This window comes from Rhyacophila brunnea, unplaced genomic scaffold (assembly GCF_057557595.1).
Source record: "Rhyacophila brunnea isolate RB1 unplaced genomic scaffold, BYU_Rbru_1.0 scaffold_17, whole genome shotgun sequence".
NCBI lineage: Eukaryota > Metazoa > Arthropoda > Insecta > Trichoptera > Rhyacophilidae > Rhyacophila > Rhyacophila brunnea.
The window spans coordinates 12,870,309-12,898,058 of record NW_028232827.1 but is presented as its reverse complement, the minus strand read 5'-3'; the positions used below and the strand labels follow the sequence as shown (position 1 = coordinate 12,898,058).

Sequence of the window (27,750 nt, the reverse complement as noted above, 5' to 3'; positions counted from 1 at the left end):
ACAACATGTTAGTTTTCCAGACCTGAGATTCGATCCCGAGACCAAGCGGACACGTTACAACTTGGCCATCGTAGGCGCAGATCGTGTGTGATTGAATTAATTTCTTAATAGGTAAAAGGTTTACTAAAAATAACCAGAATTAAAAAACATTTTTTTAATTAAATAAATAGTTTAATAAATAACACGTTATCTTCACAGAAGACAATAGAACGACCGCAATGATCATATTATATTAATATTATTCTGATTTTTCAGCGCTCGAAATGGACCATTTTACGAACCGGAGCGCTTGGTAATTTTCCGAAAATATTATTTGTATGTGTATTTTAAAAATATAAGTGTGTTTTTTTATTATATTGCATATCTAGCTCAGATGGTCAAATTAATATTTCCACAAAACACAGCGATAATCTTGAGAATTTTATGAACCGAAACGGCGCTCCTGTGCGCTCCCGTCCATTTCGAGCCCTGCATTTTTATCTATTTTAAAATCAGTACCCGTCTTAATAGTATTTTCTTGCATTATATATCGACCTCTTGTATTTTAGGCTTTTCTCGCAGCACAACTGAGGTTAGTCTTTCTTCGTGACTGTAAAAAAATAAAAAATATAAGTACATATTATATAAAAAAAAAAAAAAATGAATTTACCTAAATTTAATTAAAATACATTCTACTTTAATTAGTAATAATCAAAAATTCTGGTAAAATATAATATAAGTAAAAATGATTGAATACAAAAAAAAAATTGAAAAAACTAAACGGGGGTTGAAAAATCAGATACATAAAATTATCAATAATAACTATTATTGCAATCTCAGAATAAGTTAATTCAAGATTGTGAAATATATTTTAAATGTACAGCAACCATAAATAGATCGTTAATACGCTATCGTCATAGATGAGGATTTTTTTTCTCATATAAATTTTAAAGCACATATTTTTTAATATGTAACTACTACGTTATATCGGGACCAAAACAATAATTATGTTTGTAACAAGCTGACCGCTCGCCAATTTTAATAGAATATAATATTATAATAGGGCCACGATAGAACATAATATTGTCTATATAGAAAATCGATAAAATATCATGTGACAATTACATAATGTTGATATATAATATGTAGATATATTTTCCAATTGTCGTCAGCTACAATAAATGTTTGGTTTTCTCTACAATACATTTTACCATATTCCTTATTTAATAAATTTTAATTAATTCTTCAAAATTGATAAATTTAAAACTAATAACTCTTATTTTCAACAAGTAAGAACTGGTTTGACGTCACATAGATAGATAGAACCCAAGTAAAGTTAATTTAAAGTCATTCAAAACCTCCAATGACGAGAGAATATGGTTTTTTTTGTTCGAACTTTTCATTCGCAATGAGTAAATGAAAAATGTTTTTTTTTATTTAGTATTGTCTTCAATCCTATAATTAAATGGCTGTTAAAATTAATAAACTTAATAATATACAGTATTGTATCGATTATAAGACTCATGTTTATTCATTTATTCTGATGTCTTTGAATTTGGAATGCGTAAATAACTTCAAAAATATCAAATAGATGTCAACTGCTTAGAAAAAATCAATAATAGAGTAGGTACTCCTTGCATGGAAAACATCGAGCTTGAAAAGCCTTAGTCGAATTGTGATTAACATTTTTTTTTTACTAAATCTGAAAAAAGTTTTAAACTTTGGTGGTTGTATTACGGAGACGAAAGTATCAATTTAATATACAGATTTTTATTAACATATAGCTTTCATTGTTGTATTTTTAAGGAAGTTTTTTTTAAATTATATTATTGGTAATTAAACACAAATGTGGATCTTATAATCGATGCAATATGACAATTTAAAAAATATTTATATTACCTCAAGTCTTCTGCGTACACAAGTTCATCCCATTTTTGTTTCTCGGCTGAACCAAATACTAAATAAAATAATCCGCTTGCCAAATACACACCAGCCACTATATAAAACACTGTATTCCATTGAGACGGATTCAACTGAAAAATTAAATTGAAATGTAATTAAAATCAGTCAATAATAACCCATAGATATTGGAATGTCTATTATATTAATTATCAATGAAGTCACTGAATTAAATTTTCTAATCTTTAGATTTTTAACTGATGGTTCTTTATATAAAATAGGTTTGGAATGGTAAAAGCGTATTTTATTAAGCAGTTGCTGTAGATAATTAAGTATCTTGTTAGAAAATTTAAACAATCGTTTCTACATCTAATTGTCAAAAAGTGGCCATAAAATCAGAAATTAATTATTATTTGTTGCCTCATAATAGTGAATCAGTAAATTATTGCATCTGCAGTGGATAGAATAGTAAGATAGTCCGAGAAATGCGACTCCAAGTCTACGAATGATGTCCGGTCGGGTGTATGCATGACTTTTTAAATTTAAAGATGATAAACCACACGTAGATCAGAGTAACCAGAACTAAAAATATTGTGAGGAAATGGGGATATTCCGAAGAACCAATTAACTACGATTGTGGAGTTGAGGAAACCGCATAACATGTAATTCCAAGTATGCTTGCTGCGTCCAGCTGTACCATCATTGAAAGCCAATGACGCGGCTATGATAGTCGCCAAGGTTTCTCATACGAACATGACAAAAGAAAAGCATTTAAAGCGAAAAGAAAATCCTTATGGATATACATAGATATAATTTTTCTTTGTATTAATTATGCAATATTAAATTATTACATTTCATTGACTATTTTTTTATTCAAACGAATAATACACAAGATTTAAGAATCTTACATTCTTTTAATTGAAAATACATAATTTGAAAGCACTTCTGAGAAATATATCTAACAAATAGAAAAAAATCTTTTTTGAAAAAAATAATAAAGAAAGCAATTCAGAGAGTATTGTAAGAACAATTCGCTTAAATTTCGTCGCAATTAGATAATATTCCTATAGCATAGTGGTGCTATAGCGTGTGAGCGCGAATCCCCAGAGATGCAGGTTCGAATTTTCCTGTGTGTCGTATTTTTTTAAAAATAGGGATGTTTTATTCATTTCAGCTTCAATGCACATCATAATAATTTGATAATATCCATAAAGATTTCAACTGCATTAAAATCCCATCCAAATACTTATTATTATAAAATAAACATTTAAATTTGAAATAGTAACAATTACTTACAGGATCAGTAACTATAAATCCAACAATATTGGGAGCTATGATACCAAAAGCATTGGCTGTCATATTAGTTACTCCGAACATAATCCCTGCAAAGTTTGGTGATAAATCAATATGGTTCACCTGGAAAATAAATATTCATAATACTTAATGTATGTAACTGACAATATTTTCTTATATCATAAATGGTTTCGCAAAAAAATCTGAAGATCTTGGTATTTTTACGTTTGCCTCTCAAGAAATTGAGAGAAAAGCATTTATTTGACGTATTGTTATAATGATGTTTTCCGAAAAATCTTTGGGGCTATTCAAGAAAGTGGCATTTGGAGGTCAAGGCATAATGCGTAGGGATTGCAATACCGGTATTACAAAACCGGTATTCCAGTGATAATTAATACCGAAACACCGGTTTTAAAAATCCAAAACACCGGAATTTTTGGAATTAAGAAACCACACTCGTTTACGTTTTGAAAATTAATTTAATGTTATTTTTCATTACTGTGTACTGCGTTGCCTATTAAATTGAGTATATAAGACGTTATGTGCTGCTTAAATGAAAATATATTGACTGAATCCAACAGAGGTGAAATAACAACAAAATAAAATCCATCAAATATACCTATTTTTAAAATTGACCGGATAAATTAACATAATATTATTTCGAAATAGAAAACATCCGTGACAAATTTTCAATTATTCTATAATACAATTATTGATGATTATAAGCGTTAAAGGAGCTTTTCCTGGACCCGCACTTATTTGCACTTAATGGACTAGCCCTTTAGAGGGATTTAGTTAAAATTATCAATGTATTGAAATTATTTGTGAAAATCACCATAATGTTTTAAAGAGATTTTAACAGCTATATTTACTGTTTGTTTATGTTTTAACGAATACCGGTATTCAATAATAAATACCGAAAAATCGGTATTGATATTTTCATTCGGTATTGCAATCCCTAACAATGAGGAGCTGTACACACTTTATAGGGGGCGAAAAGATCACGTGGTATATAAAAATACAGAGACTGCGCTGCATAGAATGCAATGTATGCAACCCCCTTGGGCAAGAGAAGACCTGGATGGCCGAAATTGAGATGGCTGTCAAAGCTGTCCAAATGAAGAGTGTTGGCACTGGATCGTCCAGGATGGAGGAGGCCATGATCCGCCAAGGGTTGTAGTGCCATAAATGGTGATGATGATTGTTATAATATTAAGAAAATATAAATATACAAATCAAAATATAAGATTATTAAATAAAAACAAAAATATTCTTTGTCGTAATTATAGAAGATTTAGATCTTGAATTTAGGTATTATAATATAATTTGTTGAATTATACATGTTTTGAATAAAAAAAAATTAATAAAAAAAATAGAACTCGCCTGTTCATCTGGCAGTAAATTATAAGTACGCAATTTTATCAAATAATCATTGTATAAAAAAAAAAATATAATATTATTAGAATACAAAAACTGCTTATAAAATGAATTCATATTAACAGTTTGTATTCGCATTGTCAAGTGGTCCGTCTACCAAATGCATCATAACATGACTCTAGTATAGATAAAGAGTCATTTCCTTATAATCTTACCATATATCCAACGTTATTTGCTCCGGAAAATACCATCGTTGCTACCATAACGCCAACTGCTAAATATACTTGGTCACTTGGCACCATACACATTAAGACAACTCCAACGGCAGGACAAACTGTGGCTGAAAACAAATTATATAGTGTTATCAAATCATTGACAAAGTTAGCTTAAAATGTATTTAAAACACTACTCCCGCGCTTTGATAATCCGAGGCGAAACAACCCTGATACGATCATACGTGAAGATTATTGATGACGACCTTGTAATGACTAATGGCTCCGGTCATCAAAAAACAACAAGGGGTTGTATAAAGAACGGCAAGATTTATTTACAGAATGAGGTTGTTAAAAATTACATCGTGTTAAAATTGGCAGTATTCGATTAGAACTTTTAAGTCTAGTTCTTTTTTACCCCTGCGGCTTAATCGGTATTTTTCGCAAGCGCCGACCAGGTACTCAGGCTAGAGTGAGGCGTGCTGTCTCACCTTGGAAACAAAATGCTTCTACCAAGGGCAAAACTCACAATAATAGAAGTTGCTTTATAAAACAAAGATTATGATCTACTTTTTGTCAGAATCACGTCACTATATGTAATGTCAATAAAACAATTTCAATGACAATGATTTCATCGAAATAAAAAAATATACTATTAATATTGAGTATTTACATGGTAGAATTCCATTTCACAACAGTATAATATTATTAAATTCAACAAGTTAAGTGTATTATAATATTTAGTCGTTAGATGGACTCAATAATGCTTAATTTGTGGAATATAATATTAATCGTCATCATCATCAGGGGCGCGACAACCCGGTGAGGGTCCTGGCCTCCTCCAACAGCTCCCTCCACCTGTCCCTATTCAGTGTGGCCGCTTTCCAATTTGGTACCCCCAGAATACGGCAGTCATTGGCAGCTCCATCTAACCAGCGAATCTTTGGCCTCCCTCTTCTTCTACGTCCTATTGGATTGCTGGACATCACTCTCTTTGTCGGTTCATTGTCATTCATACGGTGCACATCCTAGCCATCGCAGTCTCCCAATCTTAATTGATTGAACTGCGCTGCAATCTTCGTACAGCCCGTAGAGCTCAGCATTATATCTTCTCCTCTAATTGGTGCCATCCCTGATCGGTCCATATATACGGCGGAGAATTTTTCTTTCAAAGATGTTCAGGGCTCGTATATTTATAGTATTACACTTTAATATTTATTATAGACCACAAGAATCACTAAAAAATATTTTTGTCATAAAAAGGTACATATTTTCTCATTTCCTATAAAAATTCATGTAGGTACCATATTTAAAATATTATTTTATATTATCTAGTTTTAATAAAATCTTTCACTATAATGGAGACAAAAATAGTAGTGCCATTATCCGAAAAAAATGATTAACGGGATATTCATTATTTTAACTTTATCTTTATATTAGATCTTATTTTTAGATACATGCAGGGCTCTAAATGGACCGGAACGCTGCGAAGTGCGGCTCCGGTTCGTGGAATACAAGAGACTATCGCACCGCCTCGTGGAAGAAAGTTGCAGCCTGGTTCATAAATTATTAAAAACCAATTAAAATAAGTTACTTTATACATATTATATTTTAATACAGAACTTGTTGGACTCGTGGTAAAAATAATATTTATGACATCCCGTAAACCTCATTTCTGCTACAAGTTTAAAGAATGTAATTATATTTGACCATCTGAGCTATGTACGTATATTGTAACAAAACAACTCATGTTTTATATAATATGTATAAAGTTAGATAAATATATTAATATTTTCGGAAAATTATCGAGCACTCCCAATTTTCCATTTCGAGTGCTGGATACTTGTCTGTTTGATATTCCGTTACTCCGTAATACCTATTACACTTCCCCTTAAAGCAAATATTATAAAAACTTACCGATTGTATTGGCCAGCTTTCTAACATATGTGAGTGACATAATTTTTCTGTTTACAAGGCAATCAGCTACAACACTTGAAAGTAAACTGAATATCGTCATTGCAATGTACGGTAAAGAACTTAACCAACCACTCTGTAAAAAAATAAAAAAAATATATATAAAATAAATAATATGTACACTTATAAAAACATATTATATTGACTTAAATATTATAAGGTCACCTTTATAATACACGGAAACGTTACTTTTGATGTATCCGTGTGTCATTTAAACTATTGGGTATCTTGAGTAAGATAAATGAAATTGAGTAACAATCTCATTAAACATGTTCACTTGCATTTTTTTCTATATTCTGAAGATCCCTTGAGGTTTATAACATATACATGTTGCAACAGATCAATCAGATCCATCTATATGTATGTTAATAATGCATTTGGAATATCTGACTGTCTATTCGTTTGTTCAGATATACCTACTTCAAAAGAGACTGCTATTATCGATAAAACTTACAAAGGATATAGATAGACTACATTGGTACCAATTTAGTAGAGACTTTAACCTCGAGTTTCCATATCTCATTAAAAGAAACCTGTCGAAAATAACGCACTTGCAACAATATGAGGTAAGGTGCGGGATGCAAAGCGCGCGCCTAGAAATAATTAATAATAAGAATCAGTCTATTCCTTAATTATGTATTGGTAAATCATACTACTGTTCCACGACTTCGTCTACTGGCAATACAAATAAAGTAGACATATATGAGTACCTTGGTATCAAAGTGGGACATACGCCACCTCCCACTAAATTCATGTTTTAATTGATTATAGTAGTGCAAGTGATGCTCTTTTCAAAAAATCCACTAAAAGTATCAAAAACGATAGTTTTCATAGAGATTTTTGAGTTTAAAGTTGGTATGTTATATGAAAAACGGTCACTTTTCACACATGTTTGTCAGTCTCCTGTAAAATTTTGTAAATGGTTTATGTCCCACTTTGATACCAAGGTACTCATATATATAGACATGTAAAGCATTAAACAGTGACTCCATAGGTACTGCAAAAGTTATTTGCAGCATTTAAACATGCATTATAACAAACAATATCAATACACTTGTGAATTATTTAAAAATCTAGTTTTTTTAAGTCGACTATGTTGGCTTTTATTGATTACCAAAGTCGTTATTGTTATATAATAATATAGTGCTGTAGTACTTACGCTTTTCATATCAACTTTGAAGACTTCATTCATGTAACTCGGAATCTCCAGCAAAAATGTTAAAAAGCCATAATTTCCTCCGGTATGGGCAACATTGACAGCCAACAGTGGTAGTGACATGAAGATTGATTTATATGGAGTGATTATAGTCTTCTTATCCTAGAAAGAAAATATATACTTATATAAATATTTTAATAATAAAAGATTGTTTAAATATCCTGAATAAACTGAAATAATACTGAAGTCAATATCAAATTAGATGTCCTAATAATAGTTATAAATATGTAAATATTTACCAAACAAGATTTAGAGATCACGTAATTGCTGAAAATATTACTAAAGTAATAAAATAGGTAAGCAGGTAATTACTGCTACCATTGTAATAAAATATCGGTAACAGTTTGATTTTTATTTAAGATTTGTGCCTTTTTAGTAAAACTGGCTGCCTTCCATCGAAAGCGACTAACTTTCGCACTTTCGCACAAGCGACTAAAAAGCACTTTCGCAATTGTATACATAGCAGCTTTTTACAAGCATTCAATTTTATTCAAACTGTAACTTCTACTCCACTAAAGGTGTGTCAATATGTAATTTGTTCATTGTTTGAATATGTTTCGAAGTTTAAAATTGCTCTCCTGAACAATTTAGAAAAACGGACATATCGTGTTTTGCCATCTCACTACTGATATTAAATGCACATAACAGTTAATATTACTTGATCTTTGTGTTCCCAATCGGGAATATAACGTATAATCATACGTGATTTTATATTTACCCAATGAATATTATTTTAAATTAAATAAGCCATTTAGCAATAGTATCGTTCATTACGTCTTGTTGCTTATCGATAATTACTTTAGAGCAGGGGTTCACAAAGTGTGTCACTTTTTTGATGTGTCCTGCGAGATTCATTTGAAATCTGTATTATTTTTCATTCTTAATATCGGATATTAAAAATTACATTTAAAATTAAATACATATCGCATCTGTTATGCGTAGTCACACGACAAAATTTGAACCTAGAATGCAGGATTTAGTTTCAAACAAACAATTGCATAAATCACAAAAATAAGAAATGTAAATATTATTTTTAAGTCCATTAATAAGAGAAATAATAAATTTACACAATGAAATATTTACAAAAGAAAGGGCGGCCCGACAAATATTTTTAATTTCAAAATTGTCCCTTTGACGAAAAAGTTTGTGAGTTTTTAGAGTGTATGCGAGAGAGTGTTTCAGAGTTTATATGCGAGACTTTAAATTATTGTTTTGTAAATTTATCGTCAAAAACTTAATTACTATTGAGATTGCGTGCCTGAATATTTTAGATCATCTTGACAGTAATTGTGAATGGAATATTATAAGCACTGACCAATTATTCAAAATGATTTTTAGTCTAGGTTAGTAGTTATACTATGCACTAAAAAGAAGCTTGATTTTAATAAAAAATCTTTAGAGTACTGCAATTAATTGTAACATTTTAATGTATATTCACTGTAAATTAACATTTTCTTACCCCTACTTGTTCCATGGTTCCCAGTGACTCTTCGATATACTTCCTCTCTCTTTCACTGATATACTTATCGGTGCTTGGACTATCAGACCCGAAGAAATAATAGAGCAGACCAGTAGCAGTGGAAACTATGCCAAAGAAGTAGAAGACAGCTGGCCAACCGTATTCGCTTGCCGCGATGACGCCACTTACAGGCATGGCAAAAACAGTTCCAAATGGACAGGCTGTAATCAACAAATGCATTTAATTTACATACATGTAATATTAGATAATTATTGACTATAACATACGTCACTAGACAATGACTTGTATCTATAAATAAAATACTGACTATATAGTTCACGCCCACGGTATATTTTAAATGAGACAAGTCCGTAAGGCAACGCAGGCGAAATAAAAGGATAAATTAGCAGCTATTTCGAAATTTTTATTTTTTAATTGTAGTTTTTAACAGAATTGTCTATGTCATTTTAAAACGCCTCTAAAATTATTAAAATATTAATACTTACACCATAGAATATTAAATTTATTTCCATGATGCATAATATTTATTTTATTTATATAATACATATTATGTAGATATGTATATATAATAATTTAATCAAAAACATTTATCATTATTCAATATATCCAAAGCTAATAATGAAAAAAGGTTTGAATATTTTTGGTAATTCGTAACTCGTACAATACATACATTTTTTCTGTTTATCTCCTTATATAATATAAATTTGTATTGATTTTTCTGTAATACATAAGAGAAAACATATGTGAATGTGTAGGAGAGAGCAAGACAGGGAAAAGATACACGTAAACGCAAATTCAAAATTTGAAAAATAAACTGTCACGAAAATAAAGAAATCGTGTATTTTTATCGGGCCATGAAAGAAAACAATAATAGGATACTCTCATAATAGTTTGACAGATTTTAACAGTGCATTTGTATTATATCGCGTACTTATATATAATCTATTATTATATTATATTATAGAAAGTATTAAACGATATTACAATTATTAATTTGTGACTTTTATGTTGCAGAACTAAGCCACACCCAAGAATATTGACAGGTGGCCTTGCCATCTGTGGTTTAATTTGTAGTCGTAAAAGTATTTCAAACTAGTAATTAAAGTGCATATTTTTGTTTAAAAAAAATGTTTGCACCGAATGAGACGTTTCGCATTCGGGATGTGTTTTATCTGTCAAGCTAACGATCACTTAACTACCTACCTACTATTAATTTGTCAATAAAAAATAATTATAAATTAAAAGAGACATAAACCTTATTTATTTAAGGATAGTTATTCTTTTTAATTATATACAAATTATATCAAGTTGTACTCATAGTAGGTACCCTAGTTGGTTGTAAGATACAAGTTCGATTTTTCAAACTCGGTAAAAAAAAATGCATGCTGTTTTTCAATGCAAAGATCCAATGGGTTAGGCAAATAGTCAACAGCCATTCTTCCGAAAAAAATCTATTAATACTATTATAATCCCTAATCTGTTGAAGCCTATAATATATGCTCTGTTTGTCACTAGGATGAATGACACTATGGTGAATGAATGAAAAGCAACGTGTGGTGTGTATTCTATAATCAACATAATTATAATATTATTATGGCTACGATGTCATTGTACCGTATCATACAGTGTAAAAGATGGAAGTGGGGATCGTATTACTGTAGTGCAGTGATGCGCAAACCGCAGCCCGTGGGCCACATGCGGCTTAAAATAATAAGTACTGCATCACCAATTTTTTTATTGAATACTTAAATACTACAAAATTCTAACTTCCTATACTTATACTAAGTTCTATCGTACATAATATGTACGGAAAATCAGAGTGAAAAGTGATTGGATTAGCTGATATGTAACTATTTTTTATTAACTATTAATCTTTTATCACTTTTACTGACCGCGGCCCGTTAAATAATATAAAATCGATAAATAGACCCTTCTTTCAAATAGGTTGTACACCACTGCTATAGTGAGAGTAAGAGGATTTATAGTTATACTAATCGCCGCTAAAATCTTTGTAACCATAATATAAACGTAATAGTTACAACTGTCGTATATTTTGCTAAAGATTAGCGGAAGAAGAAGAAAATGTTTTCATTGATAATTACCACAGTATACGATATTAGTCAGGCGACTTCTCTCGTTCAGTGGTGCCCACTTTCCCAACAGAGTACTCAGCGAGGGAAAAACAAACCCTTGTCCAAGACCTTGCATAATCCTTATTGCCATGAGAGCCTGCCAGCCACCCTAAATATAAGAACAATCAAATATATATATTACACTCCCTTCAACATATATAATATTTTATGACGCACAATAGTGAAGTATCATATTATAGTAGATAATAGTAGTATGTGGTGGTGAAGGGTGGAGGTAGGCTGGTAAATTGAGCCATAAATAGTGCACACTAAACTTTGTCAGTAATATGTATTTGTTTTCATTGAAATAAGACTACAATTTACGGACGGTGTCGGTAAGTTTATCAAATTCAATTAAGCCCTGCGAAACCAAGCCATAATAAATAATAGTTCAAAAATACCCGTATATCTATAAAATACGAGTATCTAAAATTATGCCATTAAACCATACATAACTTTTGATTTTTTATAGATTTATAGAATATATAGATATATAGAATATTTTTTTTCTATTATAGTTAGGTTTAGGCAGGGCTTGAATTTAAAAAAATGAACCAACAATATGTGTAATATGTATTGTTAATCCAACGAAAACAAATATGTATGAATGAAAAAGTGTGCCCATTTTTGTCGTATCGCCAAAGTATACCAAAGCTATTGTGGTTTGGTTTAGGCAGCGTTTAATTGATTTTTAAAAACTCACAAACACCGTCTGTAAATTGTAGTCTTAGTTGAATAAAACCAAATGACTGACAAAGTTAAATTTGCACTATTTATGATGGATCTTAACAGCCTACATCCACCCTTCGCTACTGATATTATGTAGGTAAATTGGAGTAATTGCGACAACAAAGCCATACGTAATTCTTTTTTTTTAAATGATTTTTTTTTTTTAATAACCATGTAAAAAAAATAATGCTATTATATTACGAAGAAAATAAAAAATATATGTTATTTAATTATATTGTAAAACAACATGACCGTGCAAGTTTAAGACATTATTTAAACGCATTTTCTTGTATAATAAAATTACATATTTGTACAGTTAGACATAAGTACATAACTCTTTTTCAATTCGAATGACTGTAACACTATTTTATTTGATTTGTTCATTTGTAATCGATGTCAAAATAGTGTTATAAAAATTGAATCTGCGTGGAAGACCTATTCACATTTCAAGCTTTTTGCATTATGTAAACTTAATGTATATTATGTATAAAATATTTTACAATGGGTATTTTACAAAATATTCAGATGGTTGATGATATTTAAGATTCATTATTATGTCATTATAATGCAGTTATATTTTAAACAATACATTATTATTTATATAGATATCATAATTCGATTTACTTCTACTCTTGTTTATTCCAGTCTTTTTAAGTAGTATATTCAAGGTTCAACAATCTCTAGAATTTCAATTTTAATAAGAATATACTTACAACACTGACAGCCCATGGAACGAGTAGAGATAGAATTCCATTCGACAGAAGCGCCATTGCTAAAAATAATTTCCCGCCGTATTTGGTGGCCAGCACTCCCGCAGGTATCTGAGTTACTAAGTATCCGAAGAAGAATGACGACAGTGCCAAGTTTTGGACCTTTTTGTCCCAATCTGGGTAATACTATAAATGAATAAACACATTAAGTATTACTAGGAATTGCAACACCGAATGAATATATCAGTATTCATCAAAACATATTATAGAAACAAAGAAGTACAAATATCAATAAATATAACCATTAAAATCTATTTGAAACACTATTTTATAGCAACCTAAAGTACCTACCTACGTTTATTATGTTGACCTTTGTAAATATGTATAGATCATAATATTTTAGAACTGCTAATTTTTACAAATACTATAAGTCCGGATACAGAAAAATCTCTCTGCAATTCAACGTTTGTTGGATGCACTACCAACGTCGGATTAATAGTTATAGAATAATTTGAAATATCTGCTCCGAAGTCTCCATTGAGTCTTATTTAGCTTTACTTTTTAACATACACTATCAATACATATTATTACAATAATTACTCATATAGTTATTACAATACAAATTTACAGGAGAGGAAAAAAAAATAAAAAGAACAAAAACAGTTTAAACTTGTAGGCCACACTCACTCACGAATATTGTCTTTTTTCGAAATATGTTAATTCATTGCGACAATTATTCTATTTGCGTTTTGGCACCATAAAACGTATACACACATATAGTAATAAAAAAATAACATTAAATTATTTTTTTAAAAACATATACGTGTATGCTTTCTTCCTTCTTTCTTCCTCAGTTGAGGCATGGTCTAAAAAATCGTGGCTAGGCGATGCGCGGATTGTGCAAATGACGCGTGCCGTACGAAATATAATTTGTCATATAAATCCAACATGCGTCCATTTAATGTTCTGTTTATTGTTCTATTAGTAACAATAATAATATATTCATTGACATATTTTCTTTTTCAAGTAAATAATTAACGTTTTTTAGTCATCTTTACACGATTTAAGAATTAATTCCCCCGTCGCCATCACGAAACAAATTGACGTGCTCACAGCTCGACTTTCGCTCTCCAATTGTCATCGAATCAAAAATTTCGTCGCACCTATAGTTGAAAATTATTTGCCGTTTCACTGAAGTATGCTCTTAATACTTATCGAAAATACCGGTATTTTGGATTTTTAAAACTAGTATTTCGGTATCCATAGATAATTGAATACCGGTTTTTAAATATCGGTATTGCAATCCTTTATTAATATCACCTTTATTTTATTTGTATTGCACCGGATTAATCGAATCTTGGTAAGATCACAATACATAATATGATTTTATTAAAACCTGAGTGGTTCTGTAATTTTTCATTGCTACCACTGAATTCCAATTTCTATGTCAATGACCTGTTTGTAAATGAAAAATCCAAGCTAGTTACGATCATCAATAATATTATATAATGCAATTATTATCAATCTATTTTATTTTTAAATGAAAATATTTCATAATATTGTCTCGTCGATTTTACGTAATATTTTAATTTTGATTGCTCTACCAAATTATTCGTCAATTATTCAATAATTTATTACAATCGAAAATTACTAAACAACATTGAAGTATCAATTGTCGTGTTATCACTAACATACAATATAATTGAATACTGAACTACGTTTATAATCTGTCATATTATTGTGTTATGCTATGATGGCTTACAGTGGAAATTTACATGAGATTATTTTTACGTCATGATACCTACAACAATAATGAAAAAAATACATATATACATCATTTACCAATATTAATTTTAACGGCATCTGACTGATAAAAAAATGTATTACGCGTAGAAAAGCCATCTGTTTACTTTACTTATGGTGTATAATGATAATCCTTATTAGCAGGAAAACAGGAAAAATTCACATAATATTTTTATTTTCTGTTCTAAATTTCATTGTATGCATTATTATGGATATTTATTCATACAGACCATTTACACACCAGAAACATACGTATTAAAGAAGAATTTTTTTTTTATAATTAACTATCTCTTTTATTCAACGAATAATTCACAAGATTTAAGAATGTACCATTCTAATTACTGAACAAACATAATTAATATGTTATGTTATTATATAAATTATGTATGTTCAATAATTAGAATGGTACATTTTTAAATCTTGTGAATTATTCGTTGAATAAAAGAAATAGTTAATTATAAATTATTAGCAAGTTCAAGTAAATTACATCATAAAAAATATTGGAGAAATATTTTTTCTCCAGTTAACAATAATTCTAAGATCGTTCATATGGACATTGTTATAACTTTATACTATACAAATTAATGAGGTTACTATTTGCATACACGGTTCATTCCAAAATTGTTGAAAATTATATTTTAATGAAGTTTTGTGAAAAAAATACTCTTTATAAAGATTTTTTAGACAGTAGCCTCAAACTCGGCTTTATTACAAACAAAATATCAAATCAAAATAACCCGAAACTTTTAAATGTAGCTTATTCCATAATTATTTATATTTAGATTCAAAGAGAGCTCGTTACATATTATCCAATAGGAGCTCGGCTTATGGGTCATGTTACTAACATTTCAGTGGTATATAATTGGATGCATATTTGCATAGGCGGATTAATTCAAATTAATAAGTTGCAGAAACGGTTCAATCCAATCCAACTTTCACTTTCAAACCTGGCCCGATACAAACATTAAATGTCAATAGATTATTAATTGATATTGAAATGAATAAGTTTCCCGTCGTTTTCTGTTTTAAATATACTACACTGCAAATAAATTTAAAAAATCATACGAACTAGTTTTCTATTAAAATATGTTTTTGGGAACGTTTTGAAATTTTTTTCAAATAGTAGTCTCTCATAATAATTATATCATATTATAATATAGATTGTATAAGAGAATTTAAATAATAAAAAATGTAAGTAAGAATATTTTACAACGTTTTTATTAGTTCGTATTCTTGTTTGTCCGGTGGTTGTTTATCCAGTACAAATCTTGCAATCGATTTTTAACTAACTTCCCGACTATTCTTTCAACGCATTCTTTTAATACTTTTAGCCATCTTTAAGTAGAATTGAATTCATTTTCAGTTAATTCTGTTTTGTATGAAAAGTTATTTTGGAAGAAATCCCTATTATTGGTTGTTATAGGGGTCTGGGGTCCTAGCAACTAAATTATCAATATATAGGTGCGTTTCTATGGAAATCAATATGAAATGTCAAAGTGACATTTCAGTATTCTATATTTATTTAGTATTTCTATCAAGTACAAATTTTTTTGATCGTTTAAGCTAATCAAGTCAAGTTTATATAATTAAACAGAAAATTAAAAAAAACGTTGTATATAAAAAGTTATTTTTATCTTGTAATTATTTAAATTTGATTTAATAATAACCAATATATTATATTATATAGAACGCACGCTTGTTTTATTAGAATGCTATTAGAATTGAATAAACAGTTATTATTTTTTAGTAAGTCATGGAATGAGTTCATTGCTACTTTTGCTTTTTATAACATTTTGTTTTTTATACAGAGTATACAAATTTTAAATTAAGACGGGTATTCATTGTCTCATTTTAAACAGGTAACCATTTGGATAATAAAAAAATCATGTAATACTTTTTTGAATCTATTCTACCGCATAATACCTAATATCGTCAAAGTTATTTGACAAAAGACGAAAAAAAGTCTTTATAATAATTACAACAAAAAATCATACTCGTAACTTTCATTTTTTCTTGATTGAAACAAAATACGCAAAACATAAGTTCAAGATCAGTTACTTTTTCATTTTGAGTTTTGTTTTACATGTCTCATAACTGTGCAGATTGCAAAACAGTAACTTTAATAATCGATATAATATTATTATATATTAGGTTTATTAGTTATGAACAGACACACACTACCTAATTTCTAACCTATTGTTATTAAACATACGTTATTTGAAAACACCTCAAATATATTATATACCAACTAGTAAAAATACTTTTTGAAAAAATACAATGCCCAACAGGACTTGAACGAGCAACCATTGGATAACGCCAATGTGCTTTAACCAATTAAGCTACGGGCATCATATCTAATTACGAAGTTTTTACACGAAATGCTTAACAAATGTCGTTAATGTTGGCTATCGGTTTTTGTGTGTTTAAATCAAGGTATCAATTAAGTTCCATAATTACTAATCAACGTCCGAATCGCTCCAAATTTGAGTTATAACGTAATTGGACTTGCTAATAATTTAGTATATTATTTATTTTATTGAACGAATAATTCACAAGATTTGAGAATAATATGTTTTCAAAAAAAATGTTTTTTTCTTGTACTTATATATCTCTATGTTATACTTGTATTGTCTCTCTGTATATTTTTTGTGTCAAAATATATTATTAAATGAAAATTTTCAATAAAATGAGAGAGGAAATATATGGAAAAAGAACTACAGAGTATTGTAAGTATATGATTATTTTCTTATAAAAAAGAAAAGAAAACATTGATACGTAGGTCTTGATACATAATAAATGCTCATGGAAATAGGTTCACTTAGCCACCTGGATTTTATGAGTAGAGTTAAACATTTATTTATCTTGTTTGTATTCCTGTATTAGTAAATAATTTATTTTAGGAAGTAAAAAAAATGCCTAAAATTTTACATAGTAACTACTTATTACGTTGATTTGCCTTCAAATTGGTTACGCATTAATAGTCATTAGTGATAATCGTCCATGAGTTTTGGCCTAGTTGAAAATATTTTAGGACAATAATTCAACAACCTTAGAAAATTCGAAGCCGTTTCTTCGACATGCTTGAATTAGCATATCAATTGAAATAGTCATCTTCATCAAAAAGGGGATGAAAGGACGCCAAAATGATGAAAGAAATACATTGCAAAGGATCGCTGAATATTGTACAAGCTGAGGAAAGATGGTGAAGCGCTAATTTTTACATGTTAAATGTGTTTGCATGTTAAAGTTAAAGTATGCTCCATACCTCCCATGGAACTAAATTTAATGAATGTCGGGAGACTGAAACTGAGCTGGTTGTACTATGCACAAAAAGGTAAATGCATCTGGATGCATGCTTATAGTTGTACATAATTCTTCATTTTACTTACCATAATGTTATCATTCGATGATGACTTTGATGTCATAGCCACGATTGATATACTCATGCAAACTCTGATTCCGTATGCAAAAAGGACGCAGAAAAACATAAGGATTGCCTGGAAATGGCGAATCCCTATTCCGATTCCTGAAAACAAATAAAATCATTATATTAGCTTTGTATAAAATAAATTAATATCGCTTTACGTATTATTACTGATCTAAATTTCGATTTACGATTTCTTGCCTTTTTATCGTTAATTTATTGTATTCGATATACCTATATAATATATAAATATAATATAACCATTTTCTATCTCTATACTGCAATATTTAAAAATACCCTGAATATTTTTTACTTCACTAAGAGGTATTTTGTTTTACTCACACTTATTTTTATATTTACAATAATAACTAGTTTGTTTCTATGTTTAGTTTACACAAACATTTTTATGTAAATAATCATTGGTTTTCTGCCTGTTTTAATTACAATTAACCTTCACTAAATTTATTCAAATACATATAAGAAATTTAAATAATTCGTCACTACAATACTACAACTAGGTACTTAACTTGAAATCTACTATTTTCAGAAATGTTATTGAGTGATAATACTGATTTCCTGTCATTCATAATAAAATTAAGGGATATATCACAATGTAATACATTTATTATATAAAGCTTTGAAATAATAGATAATTGTAACAGTTTCTTCTTAAACTGTATAAATAGGTACTTAAGTAAGTTTGTGTTTACTTTTTTTACATTTACAAGATAACTAAATATTTCCATGATGAACCAACAGGAGACTATTTAATCCAAATGTATATGCACTATCCTAAGTTTAAAAATCAAATCTTCCAATGCCAAAATTTTAGTTATGTAGTTGTAGTATTTTAGCTGCGATATTAGTTGCATAGATTTATTTTTTAACGAATGCATATTATCGATACTTAGCTACTTTTTTTCAATCCATCGTAAATCTAGTTAATCAGGATTATTTGCATTGCTGCATCAATAGAATAACAGTATCCTACAAATTTAATAATAAAGCATTATTTATTTCTTTTGAGATACACATATAACATAGATAAACATATTTACCTACCATAGGTACCTCAATACATTCACTTATAAGTGGATCGTTCATATATAGTTAGACCATCTCAGGTACAATTAAAATATACTGTGTAATTTATATGTACCTAACGTTTTAATGACATTTTTTTAATCAACGTTGTCTTTTCTAGTATAACTGGATATTATATGGATAGGTCGATATAAATATTTTTTTAAAACAAAATATAAAACTTACAGAATTTAAAATAAACTCAAAGACATTATATATTTACTACATTTAAATCGCATGTACTACGGATAGGTGTGAGTTCAAGTCCCATTAAGTATATTTTTTTTCGACGAAAGAAAATAATAGGTCAGAATAAATACCGCTACACTCTACAGTCATATTATGTTTTATTCACTGGATAAAAATAGTGGGAATATAAAAAATATATTTTTATAATTTTAGAGCTATATTGCATCAAAACATTTGGATGATTAAACAAAAATATAATTATTATCATACAAAAAAATAAGTTAAAAATGTTGCAATACTGTAACTACTGTTTCAATTAAACACTATCTTTTGACGTGACACATTTTTTTGCACACTTGTAATATAAACACATAATTTATAACTATAGATATCCAACAGGTAAATAATACGTTTGAATAATTTTCACTGTCACAATTAATAATCACTAAACACATTGCTTACCGAAATTAAAAAACATTTTAGATTTTTTCAACTAGCATTAACCATCAAAATATCGACTGAATCTATCCAATCAATAAGTCACACTGAATTATGTCTAACGTTTTCCAACTACATATATATCCCCACTCTTATTCGAAGCATATTGCCGATGGGAAATTCAACTAACCATTATATTTTTGACAATAAATTTTTATGGTTCTTTCAATAACAGGTAATAAATACTTTAATAATACATATAACATGCTACGCCTAAAATCCCAAATCTAATGACTGTGTTAAGTGCTTCTAAATGAAGGTGAGCCGGAAATATTGATCAGGTGAAATGGTTATTATCAGTTATTAGTAACCGACTATACATGACATTATTTATACTTAATAATTTCAGTTATTTCAAAGTGTTTAATAATATTCAATTACGAATATACAAAAGAGTTTACTTTCTAGTGTGTACTTAGTTTATTTTCTCCGATTGGGTTATCGTATGTACTACAACCATTTGACAGTGCAGCAAAATTGATATTAGGCGATTATTCAACTTTTATCTTGACCAAATAATTCTGTACCTTAGAGCTTGAAAGTCTGGAAGTCACATATTCAATATTTTTCAGGAGAGCAGTTTTAACATACTTAATCTAATGTCGTTAAAATACTGCGTTCGGACTAAAACTCTGTATGTTGTTGCAATTAATCTTTTTGCTACAGTTAAAAGAAAAAAATGACTTAAATTAGACATCCACTTTTTCAGCTCTAAAGTATTATAATTGGACTACCGTCGTTTTAGAAGTAAGTATTTTGAAAACCATGTGACATTGGACTCCAAAAATTTCAGCATTAACGGCCATGCGCAACGTAGTCAAAATGGAGATTTTATAGTATTTTCAAAGCATTAGCCTGAATATTCCTTAAACGTTGTAGATAATCTATTTATATAATTTTAAAGCCTTATTATCCTTTATATTTATTTTAAACATTTGATGACTGCATCAATTATTTTTATTACATAACATAGTATTCTTTTAAGCCTCTCGATCTAATGTTTTAGAATATAGTCATATTTCAGTACATCCATGTGCAGTGGTGTCAAGATTTTTTCGATTTATTAATTTTTAAACGCATTTATAAAACCATTAGTAAAATTTATGTCGACATTATTTTAGTGAAATATTTACGATAAAAAATTATATTTATAATCTCTGTGATCCTAAATTTGACACGAATAAAATTAGGCATTTTATTATCCAAAAAATGAGCAAGATTACTACATTTGAAGATAATAATTATAAAGATACTGATTATAGGCTATGTCTTTGACCATTCAAATGTGATCCTAACTGTCTAATAATCTAACTAATCCTGTGAAACATCCTGCGAATAATGATTGTTATATAATAATTATTGACCTAAGAATAAGGTAGTAATTTTTTGAAATACGCCATTTCTATTGGCATTTCTCAGTGGTTAAGCTACAACATACGGCCGTAGCGATAAATTGACAAACTATAACTGAAGTAGGGAGTAAGATCATGTTAACGGCTTGCTTTCAAATAATATAGTTTATTATTTTTTAAATTCATAAAATGTATGTCGAACAATCCATGAAGGGCAGCGACAATGATATTCATGGTCGTGAAGTGACAAGCTACATTGTGAATACTATAATATTTGTATGAACCAGCGGCGAAGGGATAAGGTAGGATATTAAGATCCGACATAAATAATGAATAATAAACTTTGTCACTCAAACATATTTTGTTTTTAACAATTCAAATAAACCCTGCCTAATCCAAGCCAGAGTCGATAACAGTCCAATTAATGCCATTTAACCATACACAATTTAAAATATTTTACAAATGGAAGAATATTTTTTATCGATTATGGTTTGGTTAAGCAGGGCTTAGTGAATATTCAAAAACTAAACAATACCATAATAAGTATGTAATATATTCTTAATTCATCGAAAACCAAGTATCACTGAAAGAGTGTGCACTATTTTGTGGGATCACCAATAGCAAACCTAAAATATTATGGAACTTATTACGAATCTTAACAGCCTATCTCCGCCCGTCGCCACTGGTATGCACATAACTTTTTTTATCGTGAAAATGAATTTTATATTCATATATTATTTTGAACACTACAACAGGCCATGATGTCCAATGACAGTAGTGCAGTAAAGTTAGTAATATAAGTGAAAAATCACATAAATAATATATTGTGACCTCACCGGATCGAACCCGGAGACCCTGGATAAAAGGCCAGCGCCGAATGCACTGGACTACGAAGGCCGCCCTTTGCTATTATAGTGCTGCACTTCGTAAAATATTTAGTGTATCCATAAATTCATAGAAAATATAATCTTTAACATATTTATGTATTGCATGTACATATATTAAGTGTGTGTTGTTGTTTTTTTTTGTTGTGATCCATCCAACAAGCAGGATTCGCCCTATTATATGGTGTTGCATGGATTGCAGAATGGGCAAGTTATATCATTCTAAACCAATGACATTAATATGGACGAATCATCTGGGAATAAAAATGACACTCACTTTTTTGTCGGGTCAGCCGAATGGCATAATCTGTTCTAACGCCATTACAATAAAGGTGATATTGCTATAAAATTCCGATGCTTTTAGTCGGGTCTGCCGAACGGTTCAGTTCGAACAGGTTCGCTCAAATGAACATTGACACTAGAAACACTATTCTAACGCCATAACAATAAAGGTGATATTGCTATAAATTCCCGATGCGTGATATCGCATAATGGAAATTGCGTGACGTCTACCTATACATGTGCGAATGTCGCTGTGCGTAAATTTAATTGCTAGCTACTGTATTGAGTGCGTTGTCCATTAATAATGTCATTGTTCTAAACAATCTAAAGTATTAAACGAAATACACATTCTTATCTGACGGTGGCTGGTTTTTTTTAAATGCATTTAAAACAAATTACCGCGCATTACTCGGCGTTATTATATTATGCAGATATATTAAAACCAGTCCGTTGATCACCAACGGTGTGTGTATTTAAAAAAAATTCGTTTATTACTATCAATTACCTCTATCCAACAAATCTACGACTTTGTTATAGTATAATTTAACTATTTTCAAGTAAATAGGAATTAATATTATCTCGCAGAAAATGAGGTGTCCAATAACAAAGGTAGCATAATATGTATCATTCCTTATATCATAATAATATAACAGTGTTTACTTTTAATGCCATACGTATCAGACTTTTTGAGTGATTTATACAGAATCATTCCGTTACTATTATGTATTAATATCGTATTATTGATTTTTCTTTTAGTTATGAGTTGACACATTATAATTGATTTTTTAATACAATAAATTAATCATGCGTGAAGACAGATAAAATACATTGTTTTTAAATAATAAGCATAGGTAATGATCGATGAAATTGCGCAGATTGCGATTTCTTCTACTGCGCACGAATTACTTAAATTTTATTATTGTTACCGTCATTAATTCCGACTACTTATATTCTGGGATTGCAATAATGGTATCCCAGTATTTTTCGATACCAAAATATCGATTTTAAAAAACCTTTCAAACCTTCATCGTCCATCATGTCCAGCAATACATGCTATAAAATATTAATATATTAAAGAGATTTACATAAATACCTATAGATATTGGTAGATACTTCTGTTTTTTTTCATTTATTTACAAAATATGAAATACTGGTACCTATTGGTATTTTCATTCGGTATTGCAATCCCTACTTATTCATGAAGCCTAATGTATAATTTTCTCTCGCTCAACGTCGCTCTAACTACGTCATAATTTCTGTCAAAACCATCAAATTTCACGCTCACGTGGTATGTTTATAGTTGTGGTCATACGTGCATTATTTATCGTTGGCAAGTACATAAACGTATAATAAATTGACCATAATACATAAACACTGGTAGGTATGTTTCCGATAACATATTTCTATACACAAACCTTCGCTTAGTGATTCTAAAAATGAAGTCACATACAATTTTATCAGAATTTATGTACACGTCTATAATGTTAACTTGATAAAATCAAACTAAAAAAACAAATATTTTATAATATACCCACGTATATACATTTTTATAATATATTATGAAGACATCGAATAACGAAACATGATAATGATTTGAATAATTTGAAAGAATAGTGGAAAGTATATCATGTGGAATCATCTATATTTTATCATTCAAAGGAAGATTCTTGGTAAACAAGGTGTTGATGAAAGAAGATCATCCAGGCTTAAGAATTTTAAAAACTGGGCTGACCTCAGCATTCTTTCCCTGTTTAAAGCTGTGACAGAAATTGTCAACGTCAGACGTAGCACAGAAAGAATGAAGAAAAGTTTTTGTGTTTACTGCAATACTGCTGTGATTTTTGAGACTGACATTTTGATATATTACAATTTATGTAAACAATTAAAAACTGGAATTATTTTACATCTCTGATAATAAGTAGTATCACTCTTTACGAATTTATTTTGTTTCGAACAGACTATCTAAGTAATAGCTATACCCATAATTCTTATTTCAACGTTCATAATAAGCGTTTTGATATAAGGACAACCTATAAAATAAATTTCAAAGCACAGAAGTGTTCTTTGAAGTTTTTGCTACTTACCCATAGTGTGGAATAATTATTGTCAGCTTAATTTAAACATTAGTCGGTATAACTATTTTAAACAAAACTCCAATATATTCCATTCATAATTAATATTTCATTGAACGCCTTTGATCTTAGATATTTATTTTTAATTGTGTGTTTAAAATATGTACATTAGTATCAGCTTTTAATATTCTTGTCTCATTTTATGTTGGCAATTTCTCTTGACTGATAATAATATAATATTTATTATGTATTGTACATATTTTTTTCTCATAAAAATGGATTAAAGAATATACAATCAATATTAATTGGCATATTACGTGGCGCTACCTAACATAACATAACTTAACAATTTATTTAAACAAAAACCATTGATACGTTTTCGAATCATCGAATATCCTGTTAATGTAGTCACCAATAAAATATAGCTTTTCAATGTCTATTCAAATGTTGAAATGATCCATTTAAATTTGTGAAATAGCATTTTTTTCTTCGTATGTGAAATTATATCGGAATTTCATTGATTCATTAAAATGTTCAAAATAGCCCTTTCAATCTCCGTTTATTTTTTCTTTAATTATCCTAGCCCTTTGTATGTGCTACATGTTTAAACTATCCTTTGTAATGTACATTTAATTGTAATAAACATATCCATCTGTATATTGTTTAAAATAGACTGATCAATGTGCATTGGGTTATCTCTCACGTATTAAAAAAAATCATACTGCGTTCCAATTGAAATATCATAAATGCAGTTCTTTAGTAGGTACCTACTTAATTATATTTTAGACAAGTACAAATAAATACTGACCATTTTAAAACTATCATCGATTCGATATGCTATCCTATTTCCTTGGTACTTATTTATAAGAAAACGAGGTCGCATAGTGTGAAGTGCCTTGTTTTTAATTATTCAATACAAACACGTCTAAATAATAATTAAACTATTATGTAAAACAGTATTCCTTATCCAAACAGTAGAGGACGATTATTATTAAAACCTGTCGTAATGAAACGGCCAAATTCGCAAAATTTACGAGTTCACAAGTAAAATGTAAACATCAACCAATGGCTAAGATACTGAACTATTATTTAACATTTACTTTGAAACATCATTTTTAATCGCGAGTATTTAACTACTATATGTTTTGTTATTAATTAAACAAGATTTAAATTAACTCATTTAGTGCTGACAACGCGACTGGCGCGTTTGCATTACCTGGCCATTAGATATAATTAACATGATATTTAAATGTGGTAATTAAATATTAATTAACAGTTCAGTAGTGATTGTGTTAATACTTTGGACGCTGAAGACGCACCCGGCGCGTAATGACCAGGCGGCCGATCGATGTAATTAACGTGCATTTAAAGGTGGTAATTAAAAAATCATTATCTAGGCAGCAGCGAATGAGTTGGAACGATTGGTGTCTATGTGACGGCCACACGTCTCAAATAGTATAGTATGGCATGTCATCAACGACTGCCCAATTCTATAAAAAGAGAGAAAAGCTCTCGGATCTCTTTGTAAGACAACGTAATCACAAAATTTACCACAAAATACCTAACGAAATAATATAAAACAAGATAACACAAGAACACAAAATATCTAATCTTGCCATTAAGAATATTAAAGAAATAATTGGAGAATATAATAATTAACTGCACATTTCATCTAAAACTGTGATGGAGCATTTGTTTAATATCATAACCACAAATGCGAATATGTAAATGACTACCGTAATTACCTCTTTGAACCACCTTGTATAAAAAACCAAATGCATGGTTCGTAATAAAGTAATAATAAAATAATTACAATATAAAAAGAACTTTTTATATACGACGTTTTTAAATTTACTGTTGAATTATTATGCTCAATATGCTCAAACTTGTACTTGATAATAATGAAGTAAATAAAAAACAAATATAGAGTACTGAAATGTCATTTCGACATTTCATTTTGATTTCCATAGCGTCGCACGTATATATTAATGATTTAGTTCCTAGGACCACCCCCTTAGCAACCAATAATAGTCTTTTATTTTTTACGGATTTTTCTGAAATAGCTTTCCATACAAAACAGAATTAACTGAAAATGAATTCAATTCTGCTTAAAGATGGCTAAAAGTATTAAAAGAATGCATTCGCATCGTGTTCTGATATATTCTAAAAGTTTCAAATGTCTAGCTAGTCGGGAAGTTATAAAAATTGATTGCAAGATTTGTACTGGACAAACAACCACCGGATAAACAAGGAAACGAGCTAATAAAAACGTTGTAAAATAGGTTTAGGTATACCACAAATAAATTTTAACTTATAATAAATGTAGAATTAACAAAAAGTTTCAAACCATACAAATGTATCTTCTGATAACTAATCTCCTAATTAATTAATTAAGAGTGTTTTAAAATGAATACTATCAAATGATCTTGGTGGAAATTTAATTTAATATAAAGGTTAACCCTAATAGGATAAAGCACCAAAATCAAACACAAATATAGTACAATTGTTATGAATGTCGGTAGCTACTGGCATTTGCGACATAATAATTTAACGTGTGTATTTATCTACAAAAAAATGGGGAATATTTTTGCACATGAGCTTATTATCAGCACACACAATAAAAAAATTAGAGGGAACGTTGCATTGATTTTATAAAGCTTATAACCACGGTCACTAATTGCATTTTTTCTTGACTGTACAAAGCTCTCACTAATTACTATTATTGTAGGTATGGATTTGAAAAAAAACACTACACAATCGTATAATATAACTTACATTTAGCTGATAAAATTCATTTTAATGGTTTTAAAACGACAGTTTTTACAAAAATAACAAAAACTTGCACATTCAATTATTGATAGTTCGTATACATTAATGTTCTTATTAATTTATTGCTTACTAACCTTTAACAGACTGATCTTCGACTTCATCATATTTGTAAGCAAAATTTTTCTTTTCGTTAACACTTGTCATTTTAATATTTTTGGTTTTAAATTGAACAATTAAAATTAACTCTATACAGTTTGTTAAAATAAGAAAACCTTATATAGAATATATCCTGTACAATTGCAGGACTAGAATGAATAGCCGAACACGATGTTCCTTATTTTAAACATAATTATCTCAATAAAATATTCTTTTATATTACAAACATCTTCTTGA

The 27,750-nt window shown here is 29.2% G+C and overlaps 1 protein-coding gene across 2 annotated transcripts; it reads right to left on the bottom strand.

Moving 5' to 3' along the window:
- Nucleotides 1–141: 141 nt before the first annotated feature.
- LOC147073699 (putative inorganic phosphate cotransporter) lies at nt 142–27,670 on the bottom strand. Of its 2 annotated transcripts, none has more exons than XM_085944579.1 (11): nt 27,492–27,670; nt 18,194–18,330; nt 13,005–13,187; nt 11,533–11,671; nt 9,410–9,630; nt 7,894–8,052; nt 6,678–6,810; nt 4,764–4,888; nt 3,175–3,294; nt 1,879–2,012; nt 142–589 (listed from the first exon to the last, which is right to left on the bottom strand). In XM_085944579.1, the coding sequence occupies exons 1-11, from the start codon at nt 27,559–27,561 to the stop codon at nt 523–525; spliced, it is 1,488 nt and encodes a 495-aa protein (XP_085800705.1). In that variant the 5' UTR covers nt 27,562–27,670; the 3' UTR covers nt 142–522. The 2 variants fall into 2 exon arrangements, with proteins under 2 accessions (XP_085800705.1, XP_085800706.1); XM_085944580.1 differs by lacking the exon at nt 27,492–27,670 and adding an exon at nt 19,963–20,047.
- Nucleotides 27,671–27,750: the final 80 nt, after the last annotated feature.